Below are 11,993 nucleotides of genomic sequence, written 5' to 3'. Positions count from 1 at the left end.
AGGAGAGTGCCACGGCGAGGTGGGCAGCGAAGTCCCAGAGCCAGGAGCCGGTGATGTCTGGCCGCCGGGGACCTGGATATGGCGGGTGCCCCTCATGCCCATTGCCACTTACCACCGCTCCACTGGATCTTTTAACTCTTTGATGGATTCGTCCGAGGATAATTTTTAATACATGTTTTTCACCCAGTTAAAATTATGTTTTGCTGTTCGAATATTAATTTAATAACATTTGATGTTAATCTTAATTAAAGAAGTTAATAGGAGAATGTATATATAAGGGCATTCACATCAATTTTTTTTACATAAAATTTATTTTAAATTTTAAATTTTATGATTTTTTTTATCAACTATCCTATTTATTTTTTAAATTTAGCTTTTATGAAATAAAATTTATTTTTTAAATATTAAAATATTATTTAATATAGGAGAGAAAAAATAAAATAGATAGAGAAAAAATAAAGAAAGAGAAGAAAATAGGATAGTTAAAAAATAATTATTTAAATTTAATAAATTAGATAATTTATTTTAAATTTTAAAGATATTATATAAAAATTGATGTAAATGTTCTAAACAATATTAAACATTTGTTGGGTGTCATCTTACAATTTTTTATTTACAATTTAAAATTTCAATAGAAGAATTACTCTATTAAATTTAAAAATTCATTTTTTAATACACTGTATCAATTTCTCTATAGTTTTTTACCCTATCTTTAGTTTGTTATTATTTTCACTCTCCTTATATAATATCTACTTTTTATTATCTAATTTTTTATTTTTTTTTATTTTTTTTCCAAATTAAATAATATTTTAATATTTAATAAATAAATTTTAAAATATCATTTAAAATATAAAATTTTAAATTTAAGATAATACTATTCATGAAATATAAATTTAAGAATCAATAGGATAATTAATGTATATTTTTTTTATATAAAATATAAAATTTAAAATAAATTTATATTTAGAAAAGAGGGGATGTTGAAATCAATTAATCATAAAATTCAATTAGATTTTTTTTTCCGACCTTTATGTCCATCAAATTTTTTTTTAATATGAAATATTTATATACAGTTGGTTAAAATATTATAAGTAGAGGACGAACTTCTATAAAAAAAATAATTTTCATTTCGCTTTAAAATTATTAAAATATCATTTAAATTTAAATTTAAATTTAAATTTTGGAAATGATAAGGTGTGTTTTGATTAAACCTTAGTAGTTGAAAATGAACGTAAATAAATCTTTCTGTTTTTGGTAAATTTCCCAAAAACTTTCTTCCGCCGCCGCATTTCTTTACTATTTCTGAATCCGCAGGGAGGAAGCGAGAGGTAAAGGAGCGACGAAGGCGAGGAGGCGGTGTCGGCCATGGTGACGGAAGTGCCGGATGGATCGGTGCGCAACATCCTGGAGCAGGAGACGCTTAAGTGGGTCTTCGTCGGGGGAAAGGGCGGCGTTGGCAAAACCACCTCCAGCTCCATTATTTCTGTCCTCCTCGCCCAGGTCCGCCAGTCCGTCCTCGTCATCTCCACCGACCCTGCCCATAACCTCAGCGACGCCTTCCAGCAGCGCTTCACCAAGGTCCCCACCCTCGTCAATGGCTTCTCCAACCTCTACGCCATGGTATAATCATTTCCACCGTTCCTCTATCCGTTCTCCACCCTCCTATCTCCGATCCGATCTATATCCGTGTGGTTACTACTCCCAATTTCTTCTCTACCTTGTGTTGTTAAAGAAATTTTGGTTCTTCCATCTTCCGTAGGAAGTGGATCCCAAGATGGAGGACGACGACTTATCTGACGAGGGCCTGGAAGGATTCCTTTCGGAGTTGACGAATGCGATTCCTGGAGTCGACGAGGCTATGAGCTTTGCTGAAATGCTCAAGTAAGATCTCACTTTATTTGATTTCTGCTGTATATGGTTTGGGACCATTGGAAGGATACTTCTTGCTGTGCAATCATGTAAAAGACGGTTCTTTTTGCTCTCTTGATGATTTACCTGACGAATGTATTCTCTGGATTGCTAGATACGTATGACTGTAAAGCTTTGCCAATTGCAGACTAGGCTTTGTTTTCATATAAATACAGATAGAGAGGAAAAGATAGAGGACGAATGCTTCATTGTACAACATATACAGGGTTCAAATGCACTGATCTATGCTAATCCACTATTACATGGGTTTGTTGAAGTACAAAGTCAAACCTTTGGATGCAATATACTATGCATATTAGACAATTATTATGTTGTTTTATAGGTTTAGTTGTATTCAAATTAAGTAATACAAGTTTAGTATCGAATGATACCAAATTCTTCAGCGTCATATTTTCTAAATTCAGTAACATTACCACTTATTGTTCAAACAATACCAGTGATATTTTAAGCTTGCTGGAATCAGGATCCAATAACCAAAAGTACGAGTCAAGCATGAAACCAACAATAATATATTGACTGTGATAAATACTAATATGTTCCATTGGGTTAACTATATGTTACTTGTCTCACCATAGCTCATGTGACACTAATGTTTACTATCATGTCTTCATCTCTCGTCTACCAGTAGCACCTTTTAACCTTAAGTTATTTGATTTGTTTAACTATAATATTCATCAGTCATCTTCCAAATGAATATTGCCTTCTCAACCTTTTTTCCACTTTTACTATATTCTATTTTGCATTGGGCATCTACCTGGTTTCTTGTAAATATTCTTTTTATGATACATGTCTATCTCTTAATCATTGAAGAAATACACCAACCAATAAAGCATAACCGATACACCAGTGTCTTATAAGTTTTTAACATAAGAGGCTTATGATGTTATAATTACAACTTCCCTTCTGTTGATTGTAGGTTTTGATAACTCATCCAATATCTAAACTGTATACTTGTCTGCTTTCTTTTTTCATTCATTGTATATTTACTGTTTACATAAGGTTATTCCTACTACTGCGCTTATTTGTAAGTGAATATAGCTTCTTATGCAATAGTGCAATACCCATGCGATTAATTACTTGACAAAGTGGTTGCCTATTGGCACCAAGGAATTGACAGTTTGTTACTATGTATCTGCAAGACTGAAACCATGCCAAATACTAGACAAACTCCAAGCGTTGCATCAAATGTTGGATTACTCCATATCATCCAAAGTTTATTTAATTTGTTTGAAAAACCATATTCCTTAATTATTTTGATTATAATCTCTGATGTTTATGGTGTTACGGTCAGGGATTAAAATACCGTGCCAAATCGGTCGAAACGGGCGAAACATCTCATTCCAAGCACGACCTCGATACCATGCCCCGTGGCAGCAGAGAGACGTCGTGTGACCTCGTAGCTACTGCGAAGGAGTCGCGTGACCTCAAAGCCATCGTGGAGGGGTCGCGCGACCCTCGCATCTACAACGCGGTAGCCGCGGAGGGGGCGCGTGACCCATCGCGTCCACCATGGAGGGGCCGCGCGACCCTCACGGCCGAGCCGGAGTCGCCTGAACCGCCGCGTGGTCACGCGACTTCTCACGCAGCAAGTCTGGTGGGTGGGTGTTTTTTTTAATTAAAACTTAGGTAAATTGTTTTAATCAACTCCTAGCTATGATAGGGATAATATAAAGAGGTTTTATTAAACCCTAATAAAATTATCTAATTAATTTATTTTAATTCTAAAAAAAATATAATAAATTTTAAAATTTATTTATCTATTTTTATATTTATTTCTCGATTTTTTTTATATTTTAAATATTTATGTTAAATATTTTATTTTTAATGAATATATTATATATTTAAAAAATACTGAAACTATATCGGTACGGTGCGATATAATACCGAAGTTGTATCGCTCCGGTCCTAGACCGAAAACTCAGCACGGTCGAAATTTTAAACCATGGTTACAGTGTTTATTGCTTGTAATCTTTGTGGGGGAATTTGTTAAGTTGTTAAGTCTGATGCATGTCATATTAAGACAATCTTATTTTCTTGAATCACGTTCAAGTTCTGCCACAAACATTAAGAATCATTGATATTTCACCTGATTGACTGCAGATTAGTCCAGACAATGGATTACTCGGTAATAGTATTTGATACTGCTCCAACTGGTCATACTTTACGACTATTGCAATTTCCGTCAACTTTAGAGAAGGGGCTTGAGAAAGTTATGTCTCTGAAGAATAAGTTTGGTGGCATGTTTACACAGGTAATTGCACTATTCTTGTACCATGGAAGAGTTGATTGTATAATTTTGCAGGTTGTAATGGCTTCTTGTTAACCTGTAGTTAGCTGATGTGATATTTTTGCCTATGTTTGTTCAGTAGTATTGTTTGACTATCTTTGATTGTCTTGTTTGCTGGTTGGCAGTTTCAAATCAAGCATTTTTTGAATGTATGCATTTTTATTAAATGGATGACACTCTTCCCAAGTGTGTTTGCTTATGACAATACCGTAAGATATAGTTTTCTATTTGTATTCTCTCCCTATTCATGTAATTCACTAGTTTGGTCAAGGAAGTAGGAATCATAAAATATAGAATTACAGATTGACATAGATAATTGTTCCTGAAGATTGTGTAATAAATGGACAGGAAGGTTGAACAAGATGACTAGTTATGAGATTGTTTAAAGAGGTAATCAAGCAAGATGCTTACAGGCCGATAGCGTGGATTGTTATGACAGGTACATGCAGTTGAAGTAGTTAGACAAGATCAAGAAATATGAGAGAAAATTAGTAAGCTTACTAGAATTCAAATTTCGAGGGTTTACTGGATTTTTGTCGATTGTTAAATGTAGTGTGAAACTTAGGTTTCTTAATGACTGTCTGGTAATGCTATTTTTCAGAAAGGAAAAGGCTAGCATAACTCAAAGAAAGATCTTTTTAGTGTTCGAATCGTCCAATGATCTGTTGAGGAACTCACTAGATTCACAATAACTCCTAGGTGACCTTTGCTAAGGGCCATCTTCTCTTGGTGGTGTCTGGCTAGTAATCACTCGCTAGAACCCCTCCTATACCAATGGTAGATTCTTCACTAGTTATAACGATGGGTACTTCATCCATTGAATGAAATTTTAATTGTATACATGAGATAGATGCATTTCTCTAATTCCATAATATGCAAAAGACAATTTTCTTAGGGAACTTTCCATAAATAGTTAGCATATATATGTGGGTGTGTTTATGTATTCACAAAGTTTTGCCACTCTTTTCTCCCCTACTTTTTTCTTGATATTTGTCACCATTGCATTTCTTCAGGCATTTGCTATCATCATCGATTCCCTTTTTATTGATATTGACAGGCTACTCGCCTTCTTGGCCTTGGTGATGAGTTCAGTGAGGATGCTATGCTAGGCAGGCTGGAAGGTATAAAGGATGTGATTGAGCAAGTAAACAGACAATTTAAGGATCCAGTAAGATCAATCCCTTCATGATATTGTGCACAAATTCAAGTTTACTAAATTAACTCTGTACTTCCAATTCACATATGTTTTCAGTTGGCAATGTTGGTGTCTTTTACAAGTGCTTCTGGTAATCTATTCGGGTTAAGTTCAGTTAGTGAGGATGGTTATGCATTTATGAGATATTGGTAGATCTCGAAGGCTAGTAATGGTCAATTTATACAAGAACCTGGAAGATCTAGTATTACTAGGTGGCTTCCATGGCAGAGAAAATTTATGCTTCATCCCATAAATATTTCGGCTTGTCTTTGTCGTGCTTCTGAACTTGCTGCTACGTGTGTCTTTTTCATATATCTCTGTTTGATTGTGTGATGATGTATTTTGTTGGTTCTAAATTTGATACATGCATTGCAAATCTATTTACTGATGAACTTGTTGCAACAGGATTTGACAACATTCGTCTGCGTGTGTATTCCTGAGTTTCTTTCTCTATATGAAACTGAAAGGTTGGTTCAAGAACTCGCAAAGTTTGAGATAGACGCCCATAACATCATTATTAACCAAGTTCTTTTTGAGGATGAAGGTGCGCGGCTACACTATTGATGTGTTTATTCAAAAATCTGCTGTTTTCTTGCTTTCATCCTAGTTGATATGGTCTATCTCAATTGTGTAGCCGTTGAATCCAAATTACTAAAAGCGCGAATAAAGATGCAACAAAAGTATATCGACCAGTTCTACATGCTTTATGACGACTTCAACATCACGAAATTGCCGCTGCTCCCTGAAGAGGTCGTATATCGCGGTGGTGAATGATGAATCATTAGTAATTCAGCTCATCTTTTGTGGTGACGATACTGTCCGTTTTGCAGGTTTGCGGAGTTCAAGCACTTAGGAAGTTCTGTCAACACTATGTTACACCGTATAAGCCTTCTCTCGTGCGGGGCACCATCGAAGAAGTTCAGCAGAGAATATCTACCTTGCGACTGCGGCTCCAAGAAGCCGAGTCCGAGCTCGAGAGACTGCAAGGGAAGTAGAATTCTTGCTGGCTATTGAAAATTTTCCTACAACATCAATCGAATTTATCGATAAATCTTTCGCGGCCGATTTATCCAGGGTCGTTCCCTATCGGATTCAGGCATAACGAAACTACACCAGAGGGGTAGGCAATCCCTGCCTTTAAATTCTGTCGTTTTATTTACTAATTTGTTTGAATAATTGTGAAAAATGAGAAAGACAACAATTATTTTCACAATTTAGATTATTCTGAACACAAAAAGGTGCCCTTTATGATAATAAAAATTAGTGGGGCCTTTTTGATTTTTTTTAAAAGAGAGAATTTCAGTGGTTAAATGAAAATTCATATTTATTTATTTTTTTAAAAAAATTGGATAACACATTTCATTGACACCAACCTTATCGGCAATCTCTGTAATCCGATTGGGAGCTGAAGAAGGCACGCCGCCGGAGATCGAATGGCGTTCACGGCGGTGCTCTTCCCCGCCATCACCACCGTCAATCAGGCCCACCCGTGCCGCCACCGTATCCTCTCACCCAAACGAGGCAGCATTTCCCGCACCACGCGCACCCTCGCCCTCCCGCCCTCCGCGGACCTCCCCTCCCTCGACGCCCCCGTGGCCCTCGCCGCCGCCTCGTCCGTCGCCGCCCTCGCCGCCGCCCTCTCCTTCTCGGACCCCGAGCGCCGACGCCGCCAGCAGGCCGAGGTGGTGGGCGGCGACGATAAAGATGTCGTCCGCGACTACTTCAACAAGACCGGATTCGAGCGGTGGAAGAAGATCTACGGCGACGCCACCGAGGGCGTCAACCGCGTCCAGCTCGACATCCGCCTCGGCCACTCCGAGACCGTCGAGAACACCCTCGCCATGCTCCGCGACGGCGGCCCACTCGCCGGCATCTCCGTCTGCGACGCGGGGTGCGGCACCGGCAGCCTGACCATCCCGCTCGCCCGGGAGGGCGCGCTCGTCACCGCCAGCGACATCTCCGCCTCGATGGTCGCCGAGGCCGAGCGCCAGGCGCGGGACGCCCTGGTTGGCCATTCCGGCGCCCAGATGCCCAAATTCGAGGTCAAGGACCTCGAATCACTGGAGGGAAAATTCCACACGGTGGTGTGCTTGGACGTGCTGATCCACTACCCTCAAGAGAAGGCCGAAGCCATGATCGCCCACTTGGCGTCGTTGGCCGAGAGCAGGTTAGTGCTCAGCTTCGCTCCCAAGACCTTGTACTACAACCTCCTGAAACGGGTGGGCGAGTTGTTCCCCGGCCCGAGCAAGGCCACGAGGGCCTATCTGCACGCCGAGGGCGACGTCGAGCGGGCTCTGCGCAAGGTTGGGTGGAAGGTGAACAAGAGGGGCTTCATCACTACCCAGTTCTACTTCGCCAAGTTGTTCGAGGCAGTGCCTGTGAGCTCGGCCTGAGATGGGGTATGTGTTCTTGCATTCTACTATCCACTCAACCTAAGTGATTTTGTCTTCTTCTCCTCCTCCTCCTCGTTGAATAATCTTTTGAATTCGGTTCATTGGCAGCAGTATCACCATGAAAATGCTCTTCTTGCAGCTGTACATGTAGCTAATTTATGGTTGAAACATCACAAATGTGTTTATGCTCAGTTTGTCACGCGAAATAATCGGATAGAACTAAAAGTTCAATCAAATGTTGATGAACAACAAACAAGTTCGAGGATTACTCATTCTTAGTTCATCACCAGTTCTTCAAGGGGTGAGAACAAATGCAAACCCAAGTTCCTATGAATTTATATGGAAGAATTATTATTATTTTTTAGTGAATTGTTGTTGAAGACTAAACTTAATGAAATTGTTTCTGAAGAAAATTGATACGATAAAAATTTAAAAAAGACGCCGTAACATTGGAGTCAAGGATCCAGAACCTGTCATAGTAGCAAGCACCATAAACGGGCAAACATGGGAGCAGAATGCTACTCCCCTGAAATATGGGGAATGCATGTCGATTTGAAGCTACTATCTTCTCACTGGACTTGAGAAGCTTCTTCCGATGATGTGAGTGATCGGGTCTGTGTGAATTAACATGCGTCAGACAGCATCGGAGATGTCCAGAAAAACCCCTCTGATCTGATGTTTAAGTTAAACTCAAGAGGAGTGTTCAGCAGAGGCTGCTGAGCATTGTAGAACTTGAAGGAGGTGTAGGCCGAATCAATGTGGAGCTGAGTCAATTAGGCTGGACTTGTCCGGAGTGGGCTGAACCAGGTGTCCTAGGGCCATATGTATCAAGTCTAATGACATGTAGCTGTACCAAGGAACTACGTACGTAGACTGAATTTGTTGAGCTAGAAAAGTATCGGATGGTTTGATCTATTTTACACCTTTATCGTCTTAGCCATATATTACATTATGCTAGTCACTATTCCAAAGGCTAGTAGCCACCCGTGATTTACCTCCTCTGTATTGACCCTGCAACGGATTGATGGGGGCGCTGGGAGCGAGTGAATTCGCCTTTTGCCATCATGATTACTAAGCTGGAATCCACACCTTTATTCCTACTCGAAAAATTGAAGGAAAACAAAATCCTCTTTTACGATGGATACTCTGAAGTTGTTTTGAATTTTAATAGCAGAACCAACAATGACACTCTGAAGTTGTTTTGAATTTTAATAGCAGAACCAACAATGACAGGACCGGTTAGAACAAATCAAACTCAAACCAAGTCGGATCAAACAGAGATGAGTTGCCTCATTCGACGCAACATATCATTCTTTGGCCTTTTACAGAGTCCATTGCCAAACAGAGCAAACACATCAATCTCCGCCGGTTCCAACAAGAATCCATCCCATATCCCATAAATAAGATTCTATTCCATTCCATTACTCATTCCCAATCAAACAATGAAGCCAAGTTTCAGTTGTCTCTTCTTCTTCCTCCTCCTCTGTTTCTTACACTGTGTGGCTTCCGGCATGGTGAGGCAGAGAGATACGCTAAACAAGTTCTACTTTAACAACGAAACAGAGAGGTCTTCTTCTTCTTCTTGGGCGAGCAGTCTTCTTTCGGTATTCGGCCTGGAGTCGAAGGTCTACGACAATAGTGGGCTGAAGAAGCAGGACAAGGTTGTCTGATGCCTGGCCAGCCAGAAGGGGTGCATTTCAATCAGTACGCGGGGTATGTCACAATCGGCAAGCCAACGGACGGGCTCTATTTTACTACTTTGCCAAGGCTGTCGAGAACAGTGGGTTGAAGCTTATTATGCTTTGGCTCAATGGAGGTACGGAATTAGTAGAAAATGATGTTGATTTTTGATCGATAGAGTGGTGATTGCTGTGGCGTGGGTGGGTATAGGGCCGGGGTGTTCGTCGCTGGGGTACGGCGCCATGGAGGAGCTCGGGTCGTTTCAGTATAGGAATCCATATGCTTGGAACGAAGGTTAGGATCCTTTGTCATCATCATCATCATCATATATATATATATATACAAATGTTATTTCCTAAAGTTTAGGGAGTAGAGTGAAAAAGGGTTTCTGCTCTTTGGCATTACCCCGAACGAGTGACGTGCATCGTGCCATGCAGTGGCGAACGTCTAGTTCCTAGAGAGTCCGCCGACGTCGACTTCTCCTACTCCAACCCCACGTCGGACTACTCCAAGAGCGGAGATCGTTGGACGACGATCGATGTGCTGGTTTTCCTCGTCAATTGGTTCGAGCGGTTCCCAGAGTATAAGGGGAGGGACTTCTTCATCACCAGCGAGAGCTACGCCGGCCACTACGTCCCCCAGCTCACCCACACCATACTCCACCATAAAGATCGCCTCATCAACCTCAAAGGCATCACGGTAAGCAATGGATCCTGAAATCGTTCAGTCCGATCGACCCCCTCTAATTTTTATTACAAATTAAATCGGGAAAGATGGATTTCGATCGATTTCAAATTGATTTCGGACGACCTAGATTGGGAACGCGGTGATCAACAAGGAGACGGATAGCAAGGGGGCGTTCGACTACTTTTGGACGCACGCGTTGATCGCCGACGAGACCATCCATGCGATCCACAAGTTCTGCAATTTCTCGCCGGACGCCCCACCGACGGCTCCAGAGTGCGACAGGGTAGTCGACGAGGCCAACCTCGCCGTGTATGAGTTGGACGTCTACAACATATATGCGCCGCGGTGCTTCTCGTCAGGCGTGACATCGACTCTAAAATCGTCCTCGTTTTGTCTCTTCCGAACATATTTATATTTAATTATCCGTATTTTCTTGGTATTTTCAGAGCCAATTTAGATCAAATCGATTCAACCTGTTAACTCAAGAATCGGAGTTCATCACATTCTTGTTGGATCACTACAAGGAGCAGCAAGCTCTAAAGCTGGAACTTGCACAGATTGAAATTAATGCCATACTTAAATTCTGATGCAGATTGAGAATTTTCACTCAATCATATTAATTGTGAATAGAACTAACTAACAGATTGAAATGTCCTACTTAAATTCGGATGCAAATTGAGAATTTGGATCCTTGTACTTCTAAATTCTAATTACGTGGAGGCATACCTTAACAATCTTGAGGTACAGAAAACTCTACATGCCAATGTCACAAAGCTCAATTACACCTGGTCTAGTTGTAGGTAGAGATGTAATCGAGCCGAGTCGAGCCGAACTCTTGAATGTTTGAGCTTGGCTCGTTTATAATCGAGCCGAGCTCGAGGTTTATTTAACGAATATATTCATGACTCACGAGCTTATTTGAGCTTTTATCGAGCCTAAACAAGCTTAATAAATATAAATCATAAATTTAAATTTTCATTAAAAACTAAATAATATATTTAGAGAAAATTATAATAATATTATTAAAATTTATAATTTTATTCTAATAAATAAATTTAATATATTTGTCAATATTTTTCATAAGTAGAGTATAAAATTTATAAATTCAATATCAAAAATATTATTATTTTTTATTTAAAAGTTGCTTAATGAGCTTAATGAACGTGTTCACGAGCTAACGAGCCGAATATTGCGAAGCTTGAGCTTGGTTTGTTTATCTTAACGAGCCTCATTAAACGAGCTCAAACGAGCTTTTATCGAATCGAGCTTCGAATAGCTCGCGAGCGGCTTGGTTCATTTACACCCCTAGTTGTAGGTCTATACATATCTCATATAAGATAATGCCATTCGATAATTTTATTTTTCTTTTAAACATAATAACTGATTTATTTATATTTTTGTCTCCATGCAGCCAAGTGATACCTAGTTGGTCAAATCAGCCTTCCACAATGTTGCCAATTATTCATGAATTGTTATCTAATGGGATTAGGGTTTTGAAGTATAGGTTAAAAAAAACATTAGATGTCTTCATCATATCTGATTAGGGTGTGAATCATCTTTACATTTCAATGCTTTCGTATAGATAGGTGTATAGATTTTGTGGTCCTTATACACATTGTGTGTAAGTAAAAATAACATATATAGATATGTCAATTTTTTGTTTCCGAACCTCATTGATTTAGTAGATATAGATGTGCAAGTATGATAGCTTTAAGATTTCTCCATAACATATGCCATACGACAAAGATACCGTTCTTTAGATTGCGAGTGAAGGGGGGTTCGATCAAATTTTGTCCCTAAGGTTTGGATGGAGTGCAGCGGT

At 39.6% G+C, this 11,993-nt stretch overlaps 2 protein-coding genes and 1 pseudogene across 3 annotated transcripts; all 3 read left to right on the top strand.

Moving 5' to 3' along the window:
- The first annotated feature begins 1,282 nt into the window (after positions 1 to 1,282).
- Positions 1,283 to 6,406, top strand: LOC122015772 (ATPase GET3A-like). The gene is made up of 7 exons (XM_042572798.1): positions 1,283 to 1,620; positions 1,760 to 1,881; positions 4,030 to 4,180; positions 5,274 to 5,384; positions 5,817 to 5,955; positions 6,046 to 6,161; positions 6,242 to 6,406. The coding sequence occupies exons 1-7, from the start codon at positions 1,366 to 1,368 to the stop codon at positions 6,404 to 6,406; spliced, it is 1,059 nt and encodes a 352-aa protein (XP_042428732.1). The 5' UTR covers positions 1,283 to 1,365.
- A 137-nt stretch (positions 6,407 to 6,543) lies between these two features.
- LOC122015774 (magnesium protoporphyrin IX methyltransferase, chloroplastic-like) lies at positions 6,544 to 8,040 on the top strand. 2 transcript variants are annotated; one of them, XM_042572800.1, is made up of 2 exons: positions 6,544 to 7,810; positions 7,913 to 8,040. In XM_042572800.1, exon 1 carries the CDS (start codon positions 6,845 to 6,847, stop codon positions 7,802 to 7,804), a length of 960 nt encoding a protein of 319 aa, XP_042428734.1. In that variant the 5' UTR covers positions 6,544 to 6,844; the 3' UTR covers positions 7,805 to 7,810; positions 7,913 to 8,040. The 2 variants fall into 2 exon arrangements, with proteins under 2 accessions (XP_042428734.1, XP_042428733.1); XM_042572799.1 differs by having other exon boundaries at positions 6,545 to 7,810; positions 7,916 to 8,040.
- A 1,082-nt stretch (positions 8,041 to 9,122) lies between these two features.
- LOC122013703 lies at positions 9,123 to 10,758 on the top strand (annotated as a pseudogene).
- Positions 10,759 to 11,993: the final 1,235 nt, after the last annotated feature.

The sequence above is a fragment of the Zingiber officinale genome, chromosome 8B (assembly GCF_018446385.1).
Source record: "Zingiber officinale cultivar Zhangliang chromosome 8B, Zo_v1.1, whole genome shotgun sequence".
Lineage (NCBI taxonomy): Eukaryota > Viridiplantae > Streptophyta > Magnoliopsida > Zingiberales > Zingiberaceae > Zingiber > Zingiber officinale.
The sequence above is the reverse complement of the archived record's forward strand: the minus strand, read 5'-3'. Positions and strand labels throughout refer to the sequence as shown.